Source organism: Vombatus ursinus, unplaced genomic scaffold, assembly GCF_900497805.2.
Source record: "Vombatus ursinus unplaced genomic scaffold, bare-nosed wombat genome assembly UNPS02014774.1, whole genome shotgun sequence".
Taxonomy (NCBI): Eukaryota; Metazoa; Chordata; class Mammalia; order Diprotodontia; family Vombatidae; genus Vombatus; species Vombatus ursinus.
Genome location: NW_020954552.1, coordinates 19,764,261 through 19,791,147, shown reverse-complemented (window position 1 = coordinate 19,791,147; position 26,887 = coordinate 19,764,261). Strand labels below are relative to the sequence as shown.

At 38.7% G+C, this 26,887-nt stretch overlaps 1 protein-coding gene and 1 long non-coding RNA gene across 2 annotated transcripts in view; one reads left to right on the top strand and one right to left on the bottom strand.

The window, feature by feature from the left end:
• FCHO2 (FCH domain only 2) overlaps window positions 1-41 on the bottom strand; it is a 151,567-nt gene extending 151,526 nt beyond the window's left edge. The window contains exon 1 of the mRNA XM_027864185.1: window positions 1-41. Coding sequence (XP_027719986.1) covers window positions 1-41 — 41 coding nt within the window.
• Window positions 42-496: 455 nt separating this feature from the next.
• LOC114044665 lies at window positions 497-25,355 on the top strand. Its single transcript, XR_003569270.1, has 3 exons — window positions 497-640; window positions 8,600-8,657; window positions 25,279-25,355. It is a non-coding gene; the product is annotated as an uncharacterized LOC114044665 (long non-coding RNA).
• The last annotated feature ends 1,532 nt before the right edge of the window (window positions 25,356-26,887 follow it).

Here is a 26,887-nt window from a genome sequence, read left to right as displayed (position 1 = left end):
CCCGCCTCCTCGGCTTCGCGCACGCGCCTCCACCCCCCCATTCCCCACTCCCGCTCCGGTCCAGTTCCCAGACCGCTTGCCGCTGCTCTAACCCCTTTTCTCTGAAGCGCGTGATGCTATTGGTTGCGTCCTCCTCGAGCGCTCCCCCCGCCCTTCTTTCGGGAACGCGCTTGCCCGCGGGCTTCGCTCTAGGGATCTAGGTGGGGAAGGGAGCGAAGTGGAGGCCGTAGGGGCAGTGAAGGTTCGTGCGCCGAGGGCACGGGTGGGGGAGGGGGAGGTGCCTCTCGGCTGGCCGCGCGCCTTGGTCCACCCTTCGCCCGCCCCCCCCCATAGCCTTCCCGCTTCGCTGGCCCCGCCCCGACGGAGAAGAAGCGGCGGGAGCGGAACCGTCCCCCGCGGCCAGTTCGGGGCGACGCCGGGGATCCTCGCGGCCTCTGGCTCGGGCGAAAGCCCGAGGGACGGTAGCTCGGCTTCCCGCCCGGCCCCGGAACCGGGATCTCCTCGGCCGGTTCGGGCCCCGGTGGCCAGCTTGATGCCCCCGCCCCGGGCAGCTTGCGAAGTCGTGGAAAAAACTGCAAGTTTTAACGTGCTTTGGCCCAAGAGGGAAAAGAAATCCGTTTTTCCTCCGTGTGTTCCAAAGGTAAAATGAATTTACATGTGCACCGTGCTGGGATCGGGCTCCGAAATTCACCATTTACCCGCACGTTTGCAACTGGAGAAGGAAGTGGAAACCCAGGACCCAGAGCAGCAATTATATTTTAGCCACGGTTCCCCCCACCCCCACCGCCCCCAGCTTTCTCTTTGCAGCCTCAAATGTAGAGTTGTAGACAAATGCTTTTATCCTAATTTTCATGGAATTTTACATTTTAATCTTTGGAGGAGGGTTACTTAAACCTTTTTTTTTTTTTAAACACGTGTCCTAATGGCTCACATGCTTCTGAAAACATTTCCAAATAGTGAAATATTAACAAACTGAAAAAGCCACACCTAATTCCAAGTAAAATCAAGTTTGGAGATGGCTTTCAGGCACACCATAATCCAATTTATCAGCTTGGACCTGTTTTTCTTAATGCCAGGGAAATTCCAAAATAAGGAAACGAAATAGATCGCCCTGCAATAGCCCTTGGCCTTAAATTCTCAGCACTAAGTAAAGGTTATTCCAGTCATCCTATAAGTACATTGGAAAAGTAACCAGGGTCCGCACAATGTAGTGCTAGTGTTTAAATTATTAAAATGACCAAATTTCAAAAAAGACTATTGGGTCATAAGTATGTATGATTAATGATTAGCAAACAGCTTGGGCAGGACATTGAAGCGGCATCACATGTATATGAAGAGCTGTATTAAGAAAGTGAAGCCAGTTCTAGTGCCCCTTCCCCCTCAAAAAAAAATGTGTGTTTGTACATATATTTATATGAATATATATGTATATACATACATACACACATGTCTTTATACTTAAACTTTATTTGGACAATTATAAAGAAGCCAGTACTTAGAAACAGAAAAATATTAGAACTGAATGGGAGCCTAAAGATCACACACAAAGGGGCCCCAATTTCTTCAGTGTGCCCTCTTAATAAGAGGTGGTAGATCTTAGATCCACTGATATTTCCTATGATCTCAGTGTAGTACATGGTCTGTAGCTCCCAACTCCCGTTCACATTAGCGTGTTAGTGTCCCATGTGCCTTCACCATTCTAGGAGTAGCTCTGAAGAGTTAGGAATGCTTTTCTAATGTGTAGCTTGTGAGCCCCTACTAGTGAGCTTCCCAATGATTATCAATTGGTATGAATTAGTAAACCAGATTTAGTCCTTTTTTTCTTTAGAGATATTCATCAATTTCTTCTTTGGAATGTTATGTAGCTTTCTGCTGAGTTCCTTATAGAGTCTTAAAACTTTCTTTCCTTATTTGTGTCCCTAGGGAATAGATGTTACTCACCAAATTGTTGATAATATACCTTGATAGCTAGGGGCTTAGGATGAAGTGGGCAACTCTTCCAACTAATGAAAAAGGGAATGAAGAACAATTTGAAAGTGGTATGGTAGAGACTTACATAATATAAGTCATTTATTAATTTGCCTTAGTAATTGGAAGAAAGAAATACAGAAGATGAGAAAGAGCCTTTAAAATGAGTAAGCATCCCAGATATTATGAAACTGCCCTTTTTTTGCAGGCCTGTTTTAGAATGCTGTCTTACTAAGATGAGAGAAGCAAAAAGCAGAGCTGTCCAACATAGAATAATACATTTGGTCACTTAGCTAATCATAAATGCCTTTTTATGCCAACAAGCAAAGTAGACAAAAGTCAGCTTGTGTGGCACAGCTATAATGTTCTCCAAGTTGTAAGTATACTTTAGGTAACGGATTACAGTGTTCCTTATTAACTGTTTAACTTTACTAAACATTCATTAAAGAGCCAAGTCCAGAGCACTCTTGTATATGCAGAGTACTGTACAAGGTACAGAAGGATTCTACAGGCTAGAATTTTTAAGAGCCTATTGTGTGCCTGGCATTGGGGACAGGAAGACAAAAAGAAAATTCTGTACCTTCACGGGGTTTACATTTTATCTGGAAAAACAACATGAACACATCAAAGTAGTTACAAAATATGTGAATAGGGACTGGCCCTGTGATTTTATCAATATAGGGAACTCATAGGTGAAGAAGCTCCCTCTTCCAATGCAGGTAGTTACCTTCGCTAAAAATTATAGCCTTAGGAGAATTGCCCAGGGCGCTGAGGGGTTAAATAATTTGCCTAGGGTCACACAGCCACGTATCAGAGGCTGGATTTGCACTCCTAGTTCTGAAGGAAGCCTTCCATCCACACTATCTCTCCAATACAAAATATATGCGCAGTAGACAGAAAGCAATTTGGAAACAGGTCACTGTCTGCTTGGAAGGTGAGTCAGGAAAGGCTTCTCGTAGGAGGCAGCACTTGGGCAGAGCTTTGAAGGGATCTAGGAATTTTGAGAGGCAGAGGTGAGGAGGGAGTTCATTTCAGGCATGTGCAAAAACAGGAATACAGGTGATTGAATGTAATGTATGAAGAATAGCAAATAGGTGATTTTGTATGGAAATTAGATATTATGAAGAATAATGTGTAATATTATACCTAGAAAGGTAGGTTAAAGTTAGATTGTGAAGAGCTTTGAATGTCAGAGGACTTTATATTTTATCGTAGTAGCAATAGGGAGCCAGTAGAGCCTTGGAGACAAAGGAGTGAAGTGGTCAGGAATTAGAGATTCCTTTAGGAATATCACTTTGGCAGCTATATAGAGGATGAATTGGAGAAGGGAAGGACTGGAGGCAAAGAGGTTAATTCGGAGGCTATTGCAATAATCCAGGCAAGAATTGATGAATATTTCAGTTAGGATGATGGCTTAAAGGAATAGAGAGAACAGGATGGTTATAATAGATACTGTAAAAGAATTAATGAGATTAGGCAAATGATTGGAGAGAGGGATGGAGAATGAAGAATGGAAGAGGACTCTGAGCTTGTATGGCTAGAAAGATGCCTTCAACAGAAAAAGGGAAGTTAGGAAGAAGAAATATAAAGATTAAATAAAATTATCCCTGTCCTCATGAATCTTATACTCTGTAAAAGGAATATGACACAAACACAAAAAACTATATAATACTAAAAGCTAAGTGTATAAGAGGTGCAGACCAAGTGTCATTCATGGTCCAAAGGGTGGGGCTGAAGAGCATGAGGGTCTTTATTGATTAAGGGGATCAAGTGAGGCTGAATAGGACAGACAGTAATTCAAGGAAAATGGATAGATTGTCAGTTATCTACCCACTTTGGCTAAAGCAAAGTATACATGTCACTGTTAACTTCACAAAATAGCACTACTTTGAGCAAACGATCACAAAACAACCTTTTGTAGTTCCTTTCCCTGAAATGCCGCTAGACTACATCTGCCTTGAGATACTTCTTACTGCATAACTTCAAGGACAAAGTAGCTCAAGCCAAATTCTTGTTTTCAACTAGATCCAGAAATTGCATGTTATTTTTTTCTTCTTACTTCCCATATATCAGCAAAGACTACTTCCTTCCTTTATTCAGAACTATGAACTATAACATCCTCCCCAAAAAGTTACCAAACGCTCCTACTTCCCTCTCTAATATCTGCCTTTTATCTTTATCTTTTTCTATTCCCTCTCTTTTTTTCTCTGTCACAACCTTTATCTTGGCATGCTTATATCCATCCAGGATCCTGTACCGTTCTGCCTGCCAACTTTCTTTTGTAATAATAACATTAACTTCTTTTCTCTGATGTTGCTTCCTTCACTCTTCAACGTCACCATTGTTAATTTACTCAATACTATTTTGACTGTAACTTTCTTCAAAGTTCTCCAAATAGTTGAAGCTACTAATTAGGGACTTCCTTTTTACCTCTTTCATTGCTTACTCCTACCACTCCTGCCTTTTCCATTCAGCAGCACTCCATTCCAATCAGTATAAATTTCTGTCACCTAGCTCTCAGCTTTCCCACTGAGTTCTGTATTTATATAAAAAATGCATTAGTCCATCTATACACATATATGCATACATTATAAGCCATACAGACTGATTAGGGCCCTCCTCACTTTGGTAGCATTCCTAAAACAACAAACTTTCTGATATAAAGCATTGGGTTTGTTTTCAAGCAAACCTACATGAAAGAATTTATTTTTGTTCCAAATCTTTGATTTCATCTAGAAATTAATTCCTTGTTTGGAAACTCTCCTCACCCAAAATTTATACTTTTAGAGAGTTACCTAGAGCACTCAGAAGTTGAGTGACTTCCCAGGCTCACATGCTAGTATGTGCCAAATGCCAGATGTGAACTGTGGTCTTCCTGACTTCAAGGCCAGCCCTTTATTTGATTAACTGTACCACTTTTCATGACAGAATACTCATTTATAATCTTTTTTATTGAGTTTAAAAGCTTTTTTATTTATCTAGCATTTATTAGCTCCTGTTATGTGATAGGCACTGTATTTGGTTCTGGGGATACAAATGCCATCAAGAAGCTTACATCCAGGGACAGCTAGGTGGCACAGTGGATAGAGCACCAGGTCTAGAGTCAGGAGGACCTGAGTTCAAATATGGCATCAGACACTTACTAGTTGTGTGACCCTGGGCAAGTCACTTAACCCCTCCAAAACAAGATTGCCTCCAAAAAGAAGAAAAAGAAGAAGAGAAAGAGCTTTCATTCTCCTAGGATGATACCACACACACAGAGAACCAGCCAAGATGGAGTAGTAAGAATCAGTACAGCCTGGCACTCCCCCACAACTACCCAAACAAAGACCTAAGAAGAGCACTAGACCAAATATTGATCAGAAAATCCAACACCAAAATACAGAAAGTTTTCTGGCCTAGGGAGCAGGAATAGGAGCCAGCCAGCATCTAAGTCTTTTTTACCTCAAAGCTGAACTGCAGATCCAGTTGCAGATTTAGGAGGGGACGTGTAGCAAGATGTGGGCCAACCTGGGGCTGTTTTCCAGGACACGGAATGGTCATGAGTCTAAGAGGAACTGGGCTTGATCCTATATACCTTGCAGACAGCAAGAACAGCCCCAACCTGAAGCTATGGAGTTCTGACTCTCAATTTGGATTTCAGATCCAACTTCAATGGGAAGATCCAGATTTAGGTGGAAACATGCAGCTATGTATGTAGCGAACGTGTGGCTCTGTGTCAGGGCAAGGGCCAACCAGTCATCTAGCAGATCCAACTTAGGCAAGGCCTGAAGCAGCATATTGGGCAACGAGCAAGAACAAAATATGCAGCAGCTGTCTGACACTGACTCCAAAATAAGATCTCAGATTCAGCCCCCAGCCCCCAGCCCATTCTGAGGTGTTAATCAGCAGTGGGGCCAGGGCAGGGAGCCCAGACTCAAGGAAGCCTGTAGTTCTGCCTTTCTGAGCCATCAGAGCCTTCGAGCCCACTGACACCAGAAGCAGTTTGCTGAAGCTCCAACCAGGGGCAAGCCCAAGGTTATGTTGCCCAGATTCAGACTGGGATTAGGAGCTTGCCAAACAGACCAAGAGAGTAGCGGTCAAGCTTTGTCCTGAATCAGATTGCTTAAAACACAATGAAAGTTGGCATATCCCCAGACTGAAGCACCTCTGATGACATCTTTGAAGAAACAGTATTTGATATCCAGAGAAAACATCAACAGGACTCCAGAGAATATAAAAGTTAGCCAATTAAGACACTGATATTCCATCTGGCCCTAATACAAAACCTCAATTTGTAAATTAAGGCTAGAAGACTGAATAAAAAACAAAAGACTCTCACAATAAAAAATTATTATGGTGCCAGGGATGCCCAAGACACAAACCCAGTAAAAGAAAATAAATCCAAAACAGCTATAAGCAAAGCCTCAAAGAAAAATGCAAATTGCTACAGGGTAAACTAAAATTCTGGAAAAAATTAAGCAAGAATCAAGAAAAAGGTTTTAAAATGATATTATAATTGAAATGAGAATGCTAGAGGGAAAAGTTGGAAAAGAACTGTGAACTTTGGAAGAAAGATTGAAAGAATTAACTTATTAAAGAGGTACGAAACCTCATTCAAATAACAGATTCCTTGAAAATTAAATGGACTATTTAGAATTTAATGACTCCATGAGACAACATGAAATATAAAAATAAAAAGACTGAAAAAAATAGAAGAAAAAGTTAGTTATCTCATATCAAAAACAGCTGTCCAGGAAAACAGATTGAGGAGAGAATCATTGGAAAATGAGAATGAAGGAGGCCTTGGAGTTCCAGGTCTCAAATTACGCTACAAAACAGTCAATATGATTTGGTACTGATTAAAAATTAGAAAAATTGATTACAGCAACAGTCTGTCAATAAACATTTATTAAATGTCTGCTATATTCCAGACACTGTGCTGAGGACTGGGGATAAGAGGAAAAAGAAAGATAATCATTGCCCTCAAGGAGTTTACAGTCTAATGGGAAAGACAGTACACAAAAGGAAGCTGAGAAGGGGGGAAGAAAGTTATTCTACATGAGGAGCATGACAGAGAAATTCAGAGGAGTGCCTGGGTGGGAAATGAAGAGATGGCTGGCATACATTCCCTCTAAATGGAGCTTTGCCTTCCAATCAGAAGGATCCTGGGAGTCCTGTTGGCTACTCAGGTAAACAGATTAGGTACACAATATATAGAAATAAATCAGTATAGTAACCTCATGTTTGATAAACCCCAAACCCCTGGCTGCTATAATAAAGACTTGTTGATTCAACAAAAACTGTCAGGAAAACTGGAAAGCAGGTTTGTCAAAAATTAGGTTTAGAGCTATAATCTCACATTATACACCACGATTAGCTCTCCAAATTGATACATGACTTAACTGTAAAAGGTCACATCATTAATGAATTAGAGGAACAAGGAAATTTCCTTTCAGATCTATGGACAGCTGATAGGATCACAAAAGATAAAATATGCAGTTTTTATTATATAAAATTAAAAAGGTTTTACACAAACAAAATCAATGTAACAGATGAGAAGGGAAGCAGTAAACAGAAAAAAATCTTTGTAGCAAATTTCTCTAAGTCTCATTTCTAAAACGTAAAAGGAATTGATTTAATTTTATAAGAATAAGAGCCATTCCTCAGTTGGTAAATAGCTAAAGGATATGAACAAGCAATTACTGTGGGAAGCTCTCAATAGCTATGTAAAAATCCTGCAGATCATTAATAATTAAAGAAATACAAATAAAGAAAATCTGAGGCATCATCTCACACCCTAGATTGGTAAAGGTGGCAGAGCAAGAAAAGGACATGTTGGAGGGGCTCTGGGGAAAATAGTCACAATGATATATTGTTGGTTGAACTGTGTCCCACCATTCTGGAAAGCAATTTGGAACCCCAAAAGTTACTAAACTATTCATACTCTTGGACCTAGCAATGCCATGTATGAATTAGGAATACCTGGGTTTTTTTCTTAATTCTGACACATTGTATAACCTTGGGCAAATCACTTCGCTTCTCAATGCCCCATGCAACTCTCTCAAGATATTAAATTACTGGAGAAGAGAGGGAAAAAAGAACAAGCATTTATTTAGCACCTACTATCTGCCAATCACCACACACAGCACTTTGCAGATAGTATCTCATTTGATCCTCACAACTTAGCACTGTGTTAGGTACTTTACAAAATATTATTTCATTTGATCCTAGGAGTTAGGTGCTATTGTTATCACCATTTTACAGTTGAGGAAACTGAGGGAGACTGAGTAACTTGCTGGCGTCACATAGCTAATAAATGGCTGAGAGCTAGTTTTGAACTCAGGTCTTCCTGACTCCAGACCTAGCACTCTATCCATTGTATCAGTGACAAATCGCATTGTTGGTCTCTGTAGCCTATAAGAATCAGCTATGGAATTGGTTCTGCCTCTTTTGGACTCTTCTCCCTAGTTTCAAGTTTTCTAGCAAAACATGGAGAGATTTCTTCCCCCTTTGCTCCCAGCATCAATAACAGCATCTTGTAGTAGCTACAAGTGGGACTGGGAGGTGTGCTCACTCAAGCAGTCCTGAAACTAGGGCCCCTAAACTCCCTGATTCTTGGTGTCCTTCATCTGCCATTTCCTTTTATTAGCACAGGTCATTGACTACTGTCCTGAGATGTGGACGTTTCTAGCCTTGGATTTTACCTTGTAAGTATAAAGAGTTCCTGAGTTCCAAAGTGAAGCATCACCTGCTGTCCAAATGAAGAAAGTTGCTGTACTAGCTGGCTTTTGAAAGAGGAAAACAACAACAGTGAGATCCTGTAGCAACAGAACTAAAGCAATACCTGCATTCAGCAGGAAATTCTGACTTTGCCAACCCTCCATGGTCAGTGCAGAATTGCTCACTGCAGGTTCAGGGAGAATGTGAAATGTCTGTGCAGTAGTTCATAAAAGGCCTTATAATTAATATAATGTGCTATTTGGAAATATGGTGTCTTTGGACACTGAAGTAGAGATCGGCTGGGAGTATATCATGGTAAGAGCAGTGGTAGCAGGAACAAAGAGCATTCCAGTGCCCAGGAATGGAAAGGGAGCTGAGACAGAGCACCAGGGTTGAAAGATCCCAGGAGACTCTGCACTAGCTATAAGAGCAGAAACAAATGACATCTAGCAGCACTGTTGCCGATAAATCAGTTTGGAGTCGTAGATCCAAGGAAGAAAGGAGCAGTCACTAGCAAGCATTGAGATTTGCTGGGTACCAAGCAATGAACAAGTTCTAGAAACACAGTTGTGTGGCTCTGAGCCCGGGAACAGAGCTAGGCCTTTAGCCTAACACATAAGCTTGTGGTGAAATAATCAGGGCAAGAGACCAAGACTAAGGGAAGTCAACAATTCTGTTGCTATGAACCTGCAGCAATCTCCCAGTGGGCAATCAATGACTGAGTCCTGTAACAGTCTACTGAAACTCAACCACATATAAGACAACAGAAGTAAACCTAGGTCAGGAGCTTGCAGAGCTCAAACCAGAAAGTCAAACAGACCTCTCCCCAGATCAAACAACTTTGGGATCACTAAAACTTACAAGCTCCCAAAATGAGCTATGGAAAAAGCTGAAGGACATAAAAGGACTGAAATTCAGGTTAGACATCCCCCAACCCAGAAGTAAGCATAACCCAACAAAGTCCAAAGGTAAGAAGTAGGCTTGATGAATGAATAAAAAAAAAAAAAAAAGGAACCTGACCATAAAGAGCTATTAGGGTGACGGCCCAAGGCACAACCACAGAAGACAGTGATTTAAAAACATTTACAACCATATGTACAAGCATTAAAAGATTCAAAGAAAAAGGCAGATTGGTCACAAGTCCAACAAGAATTCCTATGAAAGTTAAAGACAATGATTTTTTAAAACCAAATGAGAGCAGTAGAGAAAAAATAGGGAAAGAATTGAGAGCTGTGCAAAAAAATTATGAAAAGAGAATTAACAGCTTGGCAAAAGAGGTACAAAATGTCAGTGAAATAAGTAACTCCTTGAAAATTAGGATTAGCTAAATGGAAGCCTATGACTCCATGAGACATAAAGAAATAATAAAATAAAGTTTAACAAATGGAAAAAAATAGGAGAAAGTGTGAAATGTCTTCTAGGAAAAACAACTGACCAGAAAAATAGATTGAGGAGAAATAGTTTACAACTCACTGGACTAACTGAAACCCCATAAGCCAAAAGAGATCCCAGACTTATTTCAAGAAATTATAAATAAAACTACCCAAATAGCCTAGACCCAGAGGGCAAAGTAATCATCTTCTTAAAAAACAAACAAAAACAAACCGAAAAAAAAACCTCCCAGAAACATTATAGCCAAAATTCAGAGCTTCCAGGTCAAGGAGAAAATATTGAAGCAGCCAGAAAGAAAGAATTTAAGAACCTCGGAGCCACAGTCTGGATCAAATAGAATTTAGCAGCCACCACCACTAAGAGAGGGCTTGGAATATGATTTTGAAAGGCAAAAGATCTAGGATTATAACCCAAAATAATCTACCCAGGAAAACTGAGTTTAATACTATGGGGGTTGGGGTGGGGACAGGAAATGAACACTTAATGAAACAGACTTCTGAACATTTCTGATAAAAAGACCAAAAGTGAATAGAAAATTTGACATTAAAATACAGGACTGAAGAGAAACGTAAAAAGGTAAACATGAAGGAGGAATCATAAGGGACTAAACAAGGTTAAACTATTTACATTCTTAAATGGGGAGATGATACCTGTAACAAGTAAATAAGAACTTTATTATCACCTGGAGTTTTAGAGGGAGTCTAATTAGACTGAGGGCCTAGAAATTCTAGGGACAAAAGACAAGTGGTTCTACAGGCCTGCAGGTGGCTGAGTAGGGCAAAAGATTGGGGCAAAGTTCTCCTCTCTTGGCTCCAGAGGTCTCAAGCCATGTCCCCGGGAAGGTCCTTCTTCAGTTTTCCTTTGGAGGGTTGTTTTTTAGGCTTTTTTGGATCGGTTTAATTTGGTTTGAAGGGGAGTTGGGAGGCTTCAAACACCAAGCTGAGGGGTAAGAGTAGAGACAGAGCACAGTACTCTACAATAGAGTCAAGATTAGTTGTTTTTTTGGGGGGAGGGCTGGTATACAGATTTCTTTCAGAATTCTTTAGGTAAAGTCAAATTTGTATAATGTGAATTTACATAAAATGAGAACTGTCTATATATATCATCTCCCCATTTATGAATATAATCAGTTTAACCTTGTTTAATCCCTTATGATTGCTCATTCATGTTTACCTTTTTTAAAGGTTTTTTTTAATTTTTATTTATTTCACTAAATATTTCTTAATTTCATGTAAAAAATATTTTAATATTAATTTTTTAAAATTTTGAGTTCCCAATTCTCTCCTTTCCTTCCAGTCCTCCCTCTTCCTTGAGAAGACAAACAATTTGATGTTGATTATATATGTGAAGTTCTGCAAACATTTCCGTATTGGCCATTTGCAAAAGAAAACACGACAAAAAATAAAACAAGAAAAACAAAGTAAAAAAGTATGCTTCATGACCAGAACCACGTTGTGTGATGACTAATACTGATAAATTTAACCCTTCCCAGCAATACCAGGATCTAAGACATCTCCAAAGGTCTCATGATGGAAAATGCTATCCACATTCAAAGAAAGAACTATGGAATTTGAATGCAGATTGAAGCATACTATTTGCTATTTTTTTCTCTTCTGTTGAGTTTTGTTTCCTCTTGCTGGTGGTTCCTCCTATTGGTTTTAATTTTTACTTACAAGATCACTAATGTGAAAATATGTTTAGTAGTAATGTATATGTATAGCCTATATGATATTGTGTGCTGTCTTGGGGAGGGTGATGGGGGGAAGGGAGAGAAAAATTTTAAACTCAGAAGCATATGGAAGTGATTATTGATAAATCAAAATAAATTAATTTTAAAAAAGTATGCGTCAATCTACATTCAGAGTTCATCACTTCTCTCTATGGAGGTGGATAGCGTTTTTCATTATGGGTCCTTTGGAATTGTCTTGGATCATTGTCTTGATAGGAGTAGTTAAGTCTTTCACAGAATGTTTACCTTTTTATGCCTCTTGATGCCTGTGTTTGCATTTCAAGGTTTCTGCATAACTCTTAACTTTTCATCAGAAATGCTTAGAAATCTATTTCATTAAAGATCCATTTTTTTGTTTTTTACTATTTTCCTAGTAAGTTATTCTTGGTTCTAAGCTTATATCTTCTACCTTCTGAAATATTACATTCCAAGCTCTCCACTTTATGGTAGACTGCTAAATTTATGTGATCCTAAATGTGACTCTTCAGTACTTGAATTCTTTCTTTATGGCTGCTTGCATTTTTTTTTCCTTTAATCTGGAAGCTTTGGATTTTGGCTATGAAGTTCCTGGGAATTTTCATTTGGGGTTTCCTTTGGGAGGTGGCAGGTGGATTCTTTTTATTTCCACCTTGCCAATGGTTCTAAGAGATCTGAGCAGTCTTCTTTTATGATTTCTTGAAATATGATGTTTAGTTCTTTTTGTTGTTCTGGCTTTCAGGTAGTCTAATGATTCTTAAATTATCTCTCTTCAATGTTTCCCACCTCTTTTGTTTTTGCTATGATATAGCTCACATTTTCTCCTGTTTTTTGTTTTGTTTTGTTTTGTTGTTAGTCTTTTGATTTTTTTTTTTTTTTGGTGAGGCAATTGGGACTTGTTAAAAGTCACACAGCTAGTGAGTGTTATGTGTCTGAGGCCAGATTTGAATTCAGGTCCTCCTGGCTCCGGGGCCAGTGCTCTGTCCACCTAGCTGCCCCTAGTCTTTTGATTTTTAAAAATAATTTTTGATGTCTCAAGGAGTCATTAGCTTCTATTTGGTTAATTCTAATTTTCAGGGATTTATTTTCTTGGGTAAGGTTTTGTTCCAGGCTCTTAATTCTTTCATATCTTTCTTCCTTAGCTCTCATTTCTATTCCTATTTTTTTTCCTTTTCTACTTTCTTTTAGTTTTTAAAAAAGATTTTTAGCTCTTTAAAAGAAAAGAAGAAAGCCTCTTACTTTGTTTCTTTTTGTACTTTTTTTTTTGAGGCAATCAAGATTAAGTGACTTGCCCACAGTCACACAGCTAGTAAGTGTCTGAGGCTGAGTTTTGAACTCAGGTCCTCCTGACTCCAGGGCCAGTGCTCCATCCACTGTGTTACTTAGCTGCCCATCTTGCTTTGTTTCTTCTAGGAGTTTTGGTTGGATTAGTGTGTTAGTTGCATTTTTCTTTGAGGCTTTGCTTATAGATGTTTTGGAGTCATTCTCTTTATCCAGGCTTATGTCATAAGATTCTCTGTCTTTATGATAGCTCTTTATGGTAAAATTATTTTTTTCCCTCATTCTTCTAGCTTATCTCTTGACTTTGGACTTTATACTAGGGCTGGGTTCTTTGTACTTCTGGAGTGGGCTGAGCTTTGTTTTTTTTCCTTGCATCCTTCTGCTGCTTTCACAGCTTGTGTTGGGGGCCTACTAGCTTTCAGTGTTTCCAGAGTGATGTGATCTGGGGCAATGTCTGCTCACTGCCCTCCTGGTCTGAGTTCAGCAAGTTTTTGACCCAGGTTTGGATTTGTCAGTTTGTCTCTGGTTAGAAGTTTCAGCGGACTGCTGCTGGACTCAAGTCATTCTTAGACTATTAACCCACTTTGCATGTTCAGAACAATTGAACTGCAGAGTTCCCTTTGGTCTAGGATTCCTGTCCTAGTGATTCCACTGCAAGCTTCCAGGCTGGGCTGGAGGCTAGAACTGAGTCCCTACTCTTCTCCTAGAATCAAAGCTTCACAGCTACTTTTTGCTTCTGAATTTGTTCCTCACTCAGTAGGTAGAGTCCATGACTGACTGCCACTCTTAGTCCATCCTGGCTTCTTGACCTAGAACTGGGTAGTAAGCAACAGAGCTACCAGTTAGTACCTATTTTGGCACTGTGCACTTAATTCAGGGACCCCTGGGATCTCTTCCTTCCCTAGTACTTCTGTCCTGGTGCTCATTCTCAGCTCTCTCTCATTACCTGGGCACTGGAATGTTCCACATATGGCAGTCTCCTGACCAGTCCCACTCCTCATTGTCTGCAGACCTCTCTTTCAAGCTCCCTAAGCCAGTCTGTGCTAGGAAAATGGCTCACTGTGACTTTTTCCAGAATTCCCAATTAGAATTCGATCTGGTGCATTTTCCAGGTCTTTGCGAAGGAGTTTTGGTGGGGAAGCTAGGCTGTAGTGCTTTTTCCTGTGGTCCCACCATCTTGACTCTTCTTCTCCCTAAGATTTTCTAAATAAAATTTCATTTTCGCAACAAATAAGGATAGTTTTATCTCCATTGTGCCTATCTTTATGACTTTGTTTTCATTCTTTTGTCTTGTTACTATTGCTAGTATTTCTAGAAATATATCCAATAATATTGGGGAGAGTGGGCATCCTTGTTTCACTCTTATATTTGCTGGGAAAGCTTCTAGTATATCTGCCATTCTATATAATGTTTGCTTTTGGTTTTAACATATTTTTATGATATTAGAAAGTTTTATTTGCCTATACTTTGTAGAGTTCTTTTTTTTTAACATAAGTGAGTATTATATTTTATCAAAGGCTTTTTATGACTATTGAGATAATCATGTGGATTTTGATGTATTTGTTTTTAATATGATTATGTTGATTGTTTTCTTAGTGTTGAACCATCCTTGCATTCCTAATTTAAATCCAACTTGGTTAAAATGAATGATTTCTCAGATTAATTGCTGTAGTCTGAGAAGATTTTATTTAAAGTATTTCAATCAACATTCATTAATGATATTGATTTATAGTTCTCCTTGTATGCTTTATCTTTTCCTGGTTTATATATTAGGACTATATTTGTCTCATAAATAGAATCTGGTAGAGTGCTTTCTTTCTCAACTTTTGAGAATAAGTTGTGTAGTATTAGTACTAATTGTTCTTTAAAAATTTGACCAGGAGGGTTTTTTAAATTCCTTTGTAACTAGTTTTTATTTTTATTTCTGAGATGAGATTATTTAAGATGTATGTCTGTTATTATTTTGGTTATTTTATATTTTTAAAAGTATTTCTCTGTCTCCTTCATTCTTTTTTGTGCGTAGTAGATTCTGATAATTCTTTTTATTTCTTCTGGTTTTGCTGTAGTTTCATCTACTTCATTTGTTATTTTGGTTGATTTGATTTTCTGTCCTTTATAATCAGGTTGGCTAAAGGTTTATCACTTTTCTTAGTATTTTTGAAAAATCAGCTTTTAGTTTTGTTTATATTTATATAGTCTTTTTGTTTTCCAGATTATCTATTTCTCTTTTAGTTTTCAATATCTCTTCTTTTGTTTTTACTTTGCATTTATTTGTTGGCTTTCTATTTTTGAAAATAAAAAGTACCTATTCAGTTCTTTAATGTTATCCTCTTCTATTTTGTTAATATATGTTATTAGGGATTATTGGAGGTGTGATTCTAATACCAGTACCGTCTTAGTTCAGGTTCAAAGTTGAGATGAAATGAAGTACAGGCTTTTAACAGCAGCGTTTAACAAAAGAGGAAGTTTACTTTGCCCTATCACAATAAGAATTTGCAACATGGACACAGAGTCCTTTAACTTCTCTGGATGTAGTCCCCCCATCTCCATCTGGAAACATATCTGGTTAGTAAATCATCAGGGTGTGGTGACTCAGGTGGTTTCAGGCACCCACCAAGTATGGGAGGTCTTGCTTCTTAACCAAGCAGCTGCATCGGGGAAGCTGGGGCCAAAGGAAGTTGCTTCAGAAAATCCCGATCCTATCACGTGCCTCCCTTGGGTTGTAAAAGCCTAAGGATCTTCTAGAGGACCTTCTACCATTTAAATGCAGAGAGGACTTTTACTATTCAGTCCTGTCATGGATTGTGTATTAAGGGATGATAAAGGGGGAAAAGAGGAAAAAATAAAAAATAAACAAAAATGTGGAGGAAAACAAAAGTCAATAACCCTAAGTCTTTTTTCCTCCTTTGGAAAGACTAAGCCTCAAGTCTTTTACTGGATAGACCTTGTAGCATGAGCAGTACTAAAAAAAGGAAAAAGAGGAACAGAAACAAACCAAGCCAAAAGAAAATATGGAGGGGCACAAACACCAGAAGCCTTTTCCTTCTCCCTTCAGAAAGACTACGTCTCAGAGATTCACAGTTGAATCTCTGTGATGACATCTTTGTGGTTTACAGTGGGTTTCCTTATGCAAAATGGTGATAATGAACCAGAGCAGCACAGAAGATGCCACTTCTAAGATAGTCACAGATTTCTTTTCCTGATGTGAGGTGGTGTTGATCAACAGGAACAACTACAGGAATATCAGGGCCTCTGCACAGACACTTCTGATACAGTCAACAATTCCTCATCCTCCATCAGAGTCATCTGCAGTAAAATTGCTAAGAAGCCCCAACTTCTTACATACAATCTGTCCCAGGATCTAAGGTGATATCAGTGCATTTCTTATAATTTCCCACCTGCAAAAATGTCCCCATCCATGAGAATTCTGTCAGGGGAATGATACCAAATCTTTGCCCTTTTTGTCAGTCAGTTAATATGTATTGATTAAGTATCTACTCTGTGCCAGGCTCCACTGTGCTAAGTGCTGGGGATACAAGAAAGGCAAAAAACAGCCTCTAATCTCAGAGGACTTGCAGTCTAGTGGAAGAGTGGAAGCAAACAATAAATAAACAATATACAGGAAAAATAGGCAATAATTAATAGAGCAAGAGCCAAGGCAGAGTAAGCAGTAAATCACTGTCACTTTCCCTTATTGACCTCTGAAAAAATCAGAAAATAGGACCTCAGGAAAAATCCTGGAACACTGAAAAGACAGAGTGAAGCAATCTTTTAGCCCTGGAAACTTGAAAGATCAGCAAGAAAGGTCTGTCTCACTTGGATAAAAGGGGGCACATTCCAGGACAGAAAACATCCCAGCAAGCCAGCAACAAGCCCCACCTCAGCAAACCAGTGGGAGATCCTGAGCTCCAGAGTGGTGGAGCAGACAAATGCCAACACCAGGACACTCCTTAGCATAGCCAGGGGAACCAGCAGATTCCAGCTCAGAACCACCGCAAGCACTGGCATAGCCCCAAACAGGCAGGCCTCCTCCAGTGACTAAACCCCCACGTACTTCAGTGTAGCCTTGGGGAAATGCAGAAAAACTCCACCTGGCCTCAGCACATGCCAAACAGCACCACTAGGACCCTAGGTCAGCATCAGGTAAGCTGTCAGATCCCTGCAGCCTCCAGCTGGCAGCACCTGAGGCCCCAGCACACAAAACCAGTGACCAGGGCCCTGGCTCCCAGCACAAGAAGCTTGGGACAGTGCCCTCTATGCCCCAGAAGCAGAGCTCAACTTTAAAAGCCAGGAAATAAGCAAACATCATAAGCAAAAAGCAAAAATGAACACTGACCATAGACAGTTTCTATGAAAACAGGAAACATCAAAACACAAACTCAGAACAGGGACAACATTGTCAATATACCTGCATCCAAAACCAAAGGGCAATATGAATTGGTCTCAAGCTCAAAAAGTCTTGTTGGAAGAGCTCAAGAAGGATTTGAAAAGTCAGATAAGAGAAGTAGAAGAAGAATTGGGAAAAGAAATGAAAGTTATGCAAGAGAGAGTCAACGGCTTGGAAAAGGAAGTCAGTCAATTCAGTCAAAAATTGACTGAATAAAACAATTCCTTAAGTTTAGCCAAATGGGGGAAGAAAACAACTCCTTAAAAAGTATAATTGGCCAGGTGGAAAAGGAGATACAAAAATTCACTGAAAAGAAGAACTCCTTAAAAAGTAGAATTGGCCAAATGGAAAAGGAAGTACAAAAGCTAACAGAAGAAAGTGATTCCTAAAAAATTGAATTGGACAAGTGGAAGCTAATAACTGGGAGACATCAAAAATCAGTCAAACAAAATCAAAAGAAAGAAAAACTAGAAAAATGCAAAATACCTTATTTGAAAAACAATTGACCTGGAAAATAGATCCAGTACAGATAATTTAAAAATTATTGGTCTACCTGAAAGCCATAATCAAAATAAGAGCCTGAACAGCATCTTTCAAGAAATTATTAAGGAAAACTGCCCTGAGGTCCTAGAACCAGAGGATAAAATCATCATTGAAAGAATCCACCAATCACCTCCTGAAAGAGATCCCAAAATGAAAACTCCACAGAATATTTTAGCCAAATTCCAGAATTATCAGGTCCAGAAGAAAATGCAGCAAGCAGCCAGAAAGAAACAACATAAATACCATGGAACTGCAGTCAGAATTATACAGGACCTAGCGGTTTCTACATTAAAGGGTCAGAGGGTTTGGAATATGATATTCCAGAAGACAAAGGAGCAAAATTAAGCATAATTTTTCAGGGGAGGAGATAGACATTCAATGCAATAGGGGACTTCCAAACTTTTCTGATGAAAAAACCAGAACTAAACAGAAAATTTGATCTTCAAATATAAGACTCAAGAGAAGAATAAAAAAGTAAACAGGAAAGGAAAAAAAAAACACATGATTCAATAAGGTTAAACTATTTACGTCCCTGCAGGGGAAGATGATACTTGTAACTCTTGAGAACTGCCTCTTTATTATGACATTTAGAAGGGGTATACATAGATAGAAGGTGTGGGTATAAGTTGACTTTGATGTGATGATAAAAAAAAAAAGAGATGAGAAAAGGATTGTACTGGGAGAAGAAGAAAGGAGGAGGCAGAAAAGGGAAAATTATGCCATGTGAAGATGCACAAAGACCTATTACAGTAGAGGGGAAAAAAAGGAAGATGAGCATTGTTTGAACTTTACTGTCAGTGGATTTGGCTCAAAGAGGGAACAACATACACACTCAGTTTGGGCATAGAAATCTATCTTACCCTATAGGAGGTAGGGGAAAGGGGAGAGAAAAGGGAGGGGGTGGATAGAAGGGAGGGCAGACTGAGGGAAGCAGTAGTCAGAAGCAAAACACTAGTGAGGAGGGAAAGGGAGAAAGGAGAGAGAAAAGCATCAACAGAAGGGGAAATAGGATGGAGAGAAAGACACAGTTAGTAATCATAACTGTGAAAGTGAATGGGATTAACTCTCCCATAAAACAGAAATGTATAGCAGAGTGGATTCAAAACCACAATCCTACAATATATTGTTTAAAAGAAACACATTTGAACCAGAGAGATACATTCAGAGAGGTGAAAGGCTAGAGCAGAATATATTATCCTTCAGCTGAAATTTAAAAAGCAGAGATAGCAATCTGATCTCAGACAAAGCAAAAGCAAAAATAGATCTAATTAAAAGAGGTAAGGAAGGAAACTACATCCTGCTGAAAGGAACCATAAACAATGAAATAATATCAATACTAAATATATATGCACCAAGTGGTATAGCATCCAGATCTTTAGAGGAATAGATAATGAGTTACAAGAAGAAATAGTAAAACTATACTAGTGGAGGACCTCAGCTTCCCCCTCTGAGAACTAGATAAATCTAACTAGAAAATAAACAAGAAAGAAGTTAAGGAAGTAAATAGAATTTTAGAAATGTTAGATATGGTAGACCTCTGGAGAAAACTGAATGGGAATAGAAAGGCACTTACCTTTTTCTCAGCAGTATATGGAATCTACACAAAAATTTACCATGTACTGGAGCATAAAAACCTCACAATCTAATGCAGAAAGGCAGAAATATTAAATGCATCCTTTTCAGGTCATGATGCAGTAAAAATTATATGTAATAAAGGGCCATGGAAAGGTAGACTAAAAATTAATTGGAAATTAAATAATCTAATCCTAAAGAATGAGTGAGTCAAACAGCAAATCATAAGGGGCAGCTAGGTGGCATAGTGGATAGAGCACTGGCCCTGGATTCAGGAGGACCTGAGTTCAAATCCAGCCTCAGACACATAACACTTACTAGCTGTGTGACCCTGGGCAAGTCACTTAACCCCATTGCCTAGACCAAAAACAAAACAAAACAAAAACAGTAAACAACAAATCATAGAAACAATCAATAACTTCATACAAGAGAATGACAATGAGACAACATATCAAAACTTATGGGATACAGTCAAAGCAGTTCTTTTTTTTTGGGGGGGGGTTAGGCAGTGGGGTTAAGTGACTTGCCCAGGGTCACACAGCTAGTAAGTGTTATGTGTCTGAGGCTGGATTTGAACTCAGGTCCTCCTGAATCCAGGGCCGGTGCTCTATCCACTGCACCATCTAGCTGCCCCCCAAAGCAGTTCTTAGGGGAAATTTTATTTCTCTAAATGCCTACATGAATAAAATAAAGAAAGAGCAAATCAATGAATTGGACATACAACTAAATCAAAGGAGAAATTAATTAAATTGAAATTAAGAAAACTATTGAACTAATAAATCAAACTAAGAGCTGGTTTTATGGGAAAAAAACAATAAAATAGATAAACTTTTTGGTTAATTTGGTTGGAAAAAAAAAAAGAACCAAATTACCAGTATCAAAAATAAAAAAAGTGAATTCACCATCAGTGAAGAGGAAATTAAAACATTGATTAGGAGCTATTTTGCCCAATTGTATGCCAATAAATCTCACAATCTAAGTGAAATGGATAAATATTTACAAAAATATAAATTGCCCAGATTAACAGAAGAGGAAATAAAATACCTAAATAACCCCATTTCAGAAAAAGAAACTGAACAAGCTATCAGTGAATTCCCTAAGAAAAAATCTCCAGGGCAAGATGGATTTACAAGCGAATTCTACCAACATTTAAAGAACAATTAATTCCAATATTATATAAATTATTTGGAAAAATAGGTGGAGTCTTGCCAAATTCTTTTTATGATACATATATAGTGCTGATACCTAAACTGGAAAGAGCAAAACAGAGAAAGAAAATTATAGACCAATTTCCCTAATGAATACAGATGCAAACATTTTAAATAAAATATCAGCAAAGAGATTACAGGAACTTATCATGAGGATAATGCACTATGACCAGGTAGGATTTATGCCAGGAATGCAGGGCTGGTTCAATATTAGGAAAACTATCAGCATAATTGACCATATCAGTAACAAAATTAACAAGTCATATGATTATCTCAATACATGCAGAAAAAGCTTTTGACAAAATACAACACCCATTTCTATTAAAAATACCAGAAAGCATAGGAATCAATGGAGTTTTCCTTAAAATGATAAGTAACATCCATCTAAATCCATCAGCAAGCATTATATGTAATGGAGGTAAGCTAGAAGCATTTCCAAAAAGATCAGGGATAAAACAAGGATGTCCATTATCACCATTGTTATTCAATATTGTTATAAAGATGTTAGGTTTAGCAATAAGAGAAGAAAAAGAAATTGAATGAATTAGAATAGCTAATGAAGAAACAAAGCTATCACTCTTTGTAGATGATATGATGGCATACTTAGAGAATCAAGTAAAAAACTACTTGAAATAAACAACTTTAGCAAAGTTGCAGGATATGAAATAAACCCACATAAATCATTGGCATTATATATATTACTAACAAAGCCCAGCAGCAAGAGTTAAAAAGAGAAATTCCATTTAAAGTAACTACACAATATAAAATATTTGGGAGTCTACCTGCCAAGACAAATCCAAGAACTATATAAACACAACTACAAAACACTTTTCACACAAATAAAGTCAGATTTAAGTAATTGGAAAAATATCAGTTGCTCATGGGTAGGCCAAGCTAATATAATAAAAATGACAATTCTGCCTAAATTAATTTGCTTATTCAGTGCTATACCAATCAAACTTCCAAAAAATTATTTTATAGAGCTAGAAAAAATAATAACAAAAATCATATGGAGAAACAAAAGGTCCAGAATATTAAGGGAAGTGATGAAAAGAAAAGCAAGGGAAGGTGACCTAACACAGATCTAAAATTGTGTTATAAAGCAGCAATCATTAGAACTACTTGGTACTGGCTAAGAAATAAAATGGTAGATCAGTCGAATAGGTTAGGCACCCAAGACAAAGCAGTCAGTGACTACAGTAATATACTGTTTGACAAACCCCAAAACTCCAGCTTCTAGGATAATAACTCACTATTTGACAAAAACTGCTGGGAAAATTGGAAAATACTATGGCAGAAACTAGGCATAGACCAACATCTTATATCATATACCAATATAAATTCAAAATGGGTACACAATTTAGACATAAAGGGTGATACTTTAAGCAAATTAGGAGAGCAAGGAATAGTTTACCTGTCAGACCTATGGAGAATAGAAGAATTTATGACCAAACAAGAGATAGAGAACATTATGATATGTGAAGTGGATAATTTTGGTTACATTAAATTGAGAAGTTTTTGCACAAACAAAGCCATTGCACCTAAGACTAGAAGGAAAGCAGAAAGCTGGGAAACAATTTTTACAGTCAGTGTCTCTAATGAAATACAGCCAGTGACCTCATTTCTAAAATATATGGAGAATTAAGTCAAATTTATAAGAATACAAGTCATTCCCTGATGGATAAATGGTCAAAGGATATGAACAGGCAGATTCCAAATGAAGAAATTAAAGCTAATTATAGTCATGTGGAAAAATGCTCTAAACCACTATTTATTAAAGAAATTAAAACAACTCTGAGGTTCCACACCACATCTATCAGATTGGCTAACATGGCAAAACAGGAAAATGATAAATGTTGGAGAAGATGTGGGAAAATTGGAACATTAAAGCATTGCTGGCAGAGTTGTGAACTGATCCAGCCATTCTAGACAACAATTTGGAACTATGCCCAGAGAGCAATCAAACTGTGCATACCCTTTGATCCAACATAGCACTACTAGGTCTGTATGCCAAAGAGATCATAAAAAAGGGAAAAGGGCCCACATGTACAAAAATATTTATAGCAGCTCTTTTTGTGGTGGCAAAGAATTGGAAATTGAGGGAATACCCATTAATTAGGGAATGGCTGAACAAATTGTGGTATATAAATGTAATGGAATACTATTGTTCCATAAGAAATGATGAGCAGGCAGATTTCAGAAAAACCTGAAAGACTTACATGAACTGAAGCTGAGTGAAGTGAGCAAAACCAGAACATTGTGCATAGTAACAGCAACATTGTGCAATGACCAACTTTGATACACTTAACTCTTCTGAGCATTGCAGTAATCTAAGACAATTCCAAAAGATTCATGATGGAAAATGCTATCCAAAATAAAATAAGACAAAATTTAAATAAATAAAAAGAAAATGCTATCCACATCCAGAGAAAGAACTATGGAGTCTGAATGCAGATCGAAGGATACTATTTTCTTTTCTTTTTTGTTTTTTCTTTCTTGTGGTTTTTCCCTTTTGTTCTGGTTCTTCTTTAACAACATGACTAATGTGGAAATATGTTTAACATGATTGTACATGTATAGCCTATATCAGATTGGATGCCATCATGGGAAGCAGAGAGGGGAGGGACAGAGGAAAATTTAAAACTCAAAATCTTATAAAAATGAATATTGAAAATTAAAAATAAATAAATAAATAAACCCTAAAGAGACAAGGAAAAACAAATAATAGAGAGAAAGCACTAGAATTAAGAAGGGGTTGGGGAAGGCTTCCTGTAGAAGGAGGGATTTTAGTTGGAACTTAAAGAAACCCAGGGAGTTCACTAGTCAGAGCAGAGAAGGGTGAGCATTCCAAGCATGAGGGACAGCCAGAGGGAATGCCTAGAGCCAAGAGATTGGAGTGTCTTGTTCATGGAACTGCCAAGAGGCCAGCATCAGTAAGCTATTGCAACAGTCCATGTGTGAGGTGGTAACATCTGGATTGTGAATCCAGGGGCCTGGGAAGATGGTGGAAGAGAGAGAGGTTTAGAGGCTTCTGTGAAAGAGCTGTGCCCTTCTTCCACGTTGGCTAAATAAAAACTCTTCCTTGTCCTCATCCTGGTGAATCAGAATCACACCAAGTCAACTAAGGGATCCCCTTTGTTCCAGGCAAATACACACCCACCATAGTTATAGCAAGAGTTTCACATCTACCATGTTATTAGAAAGCAAGATGCCTTGATGAGGAAACAAAACTATCATTTGGGGGGCAAATAATATGATCTTTTACTTAGAAAACCCTAGAGAGTCAATAAAAAACTAAATGAAACCATTAACAACTTAAACAAAGTTCTGGGATATGAGATAAACCCACACAAATCATCATCATTTCTATGTTACCAGCAAAACCCAGCAAGAGGAGACAGATAGAGAAATTCCATTTAAAATAACTATAGAGGCAGGAAGGTGGCGCAGTGGACAGAGCACCGGTCCTGAAGTCAGGAGGACCTGAGTTCAAATCCAGTGTCAGACCAAACACTTGACACTTATTAGCTGTGTGACCCTGGGCAAGTCACTTAACCCCAATTGCCTAAAATAAATAAATAAAATAAAATAACTGCAGACAGTAGAAAATATTTGGAAGTCTACCTGCCAAGACACATACAGAAATTATACAAACACTATTACAAAATGCTGTTCACACAAATAAAGACATCTCAATACCTGGAAAAATATTAATTACTCATGGTAGGCTAAGCCAGTGTAATAAAAATGGCAATGTTGTTGTTCATTTGTTTCAGTCATGTCTGACTCTTTGTGACCCCATTTGGAGTTTTCTTGGCAAAGATACTGGAATGGTTTTCCACTTCCTTCTCTAGCTTATTTTACAGATGAATAAACTCAGGCAAATAAAGTTAAGTGACTTGCCCAGGATCACACAGCTAGAAAGTGGCTGAGGCTGGATTTGAACTCATGAAGATGAGTCTTCATGACTCCAGGCCTGGCACTCTATCCACTGTGTTACTTGCTGCCCCTAAAATGACAATACTGCCTAAATTAACTTATTTATTCAATGCCATAGCAATCAAACTACCAAGGAATTACTTTGTAGAACCTAGAAAAAATCATAACAAAATTCGAAGGAATAAAAGGTCAAGAATGTCAAGGGAAACAATGAAAAAAAAAAGAAAGGGGACCTTTTCTATATCAGCTCAAACTATACTACAAAGCATAATCATCAGAACAGTTTATTGCTAGATAAGAAAAAGTGGTTGATCAATGGAACAGATTAGGTACACAATATATAGAAGCAAATAAATACAGTAAATCAAGCTCAGAGATCCCAGTTATTGGAGCAAAAATCAGTGGGTGGGAGAGGGAAAGAATTTAGAACTGAAGATGAAATTGAATTTAAAAAAAAAAATGAAAACAGAATGTCCTCCAACAATACCACCCCTTGGACTCCCAAGCCCCTTGTTTGAAGGAGTCCCTGAGCTATCGAATAGCAGTCTACCAACTGAAAGGGACCTGAACTATTTCTCCAGGACATATGGAACCCTCTGAAGAGGCAGGAACCTTGAGGTCAAGACACCTGTGTGATGAAGAAGGAATAACGAGGGAGTGGAGAGGATCAGCCAGAACCATGCTAAAAAATTTTTCCATTCTTATCAAGTAAGTCTTCCCAGTGATTAGATCCAAGAAACTACTGGTTAAGAGAGCCCTTCCACTTTCCAGGGAAGCATCAATTTGTCACAGTCATGGCTTCTGGGAGGTTGGAGATATGACGCATATAGTCAGATGCATAATGATGCAGCTAGTCATCACTAGGGGCAACCTTCTTACCCTGAGAAGGGGAGAGTTACGTTTTGCCAGTTAGAGACAAGTCAAGGGCCATGTGGGTTAGGAATAGTTGCCTTTTCCTTAGGGGCATCATGTGATCCCATTCCCAGTACAAGTTGGCATCACCACCCAAATGTTCAAATTGACACTGGACCCATTCCCCAATTTCTGCTGTTCTTGTAAGAGCTCTAACTTGGTTGTTCAGCATTTGTCTAGTGGGTGCTGACATGCCTCACAAACAACTATATTCAATACAAAACACTGGCAAAATTCTTCCATTGGCTTTGACTCCAAAGGAAAGAGACTGTGTTCTCTGGGCCTGGGCAACCTAGTGTACAACAGTGACAAGATTAGCCAGACCACTTTGTAGACACATGGCCACTGCCCAGGAACTAGTATAGATAAAGATCTTTGTCCCATTGCCCAGGACTCTCTCACATGCCAGCCATGTATCCTGGAGCTCAGTCAACTGGAAAGACTTGCCAATGCCCCTACTCCCTAGGATAGCTCCAGTTACCAGATTAGTGGCTGCTGAAGAACATTATTTTGCCTGGTTAACCAATGGTTCAATGGTTCTCTCAATGACAAGAGAGGCATACACAATTGGATTTCAGCAGCCAGGTATTTTTTTTTTTGAAGAGAAAATTCCATGTATTTATTTATCAAAACCAAACTTGGCCATACACCAACCAACACACATATATGCATATACAAACATATACACACACATACATATGACCCCTAGAAAAGGCCTGTCAAGTAACATGGGAAAGGGGATGGAATGATCAAAGCTGGGCCTGGGATGGAGGGTAAAAGAGTTGGCAAAGGAGAGTCAAGGCTCCCCCTACCTCCTAACCATTAAGGGTTAGGGGTGAAAGACGATGCCAGAAAAAAAAAAAAGATGGGCAATAAATAACCTTCAGGTCAAAGCGTGAAGGAGGGATTGCTTTGGCATAACAAAAACAGAGAAATTGGGCAATGCCAACCGGTGACGCCTTTAGTAATTTGGTCTAAGAACATGTGACCCCCACCCCCACCCCAGAGCCAGGAGGAGGTGCTGGTGAGGGCCAAGTCCAGGGTTTCTCAGGCAAGCAGTCCAGGCTGGCAGGTTAGGGGACCAGGACCCTCCCAAGTCCGGCATAGGCACTTTGATGAGCAGAGGATGTTAGTGAGGGAGAGGGCATTGGGGCAAGGAGAGATCATACGGGAATAGAGGAGAACCATCACCAAAAAGGGGCATTTCTGCCTTTTCCAATGTCCACAGACCCAACATCCTCTCCTCCAGCCTCCCTCCACATCCAGAGAGTAGGGTGT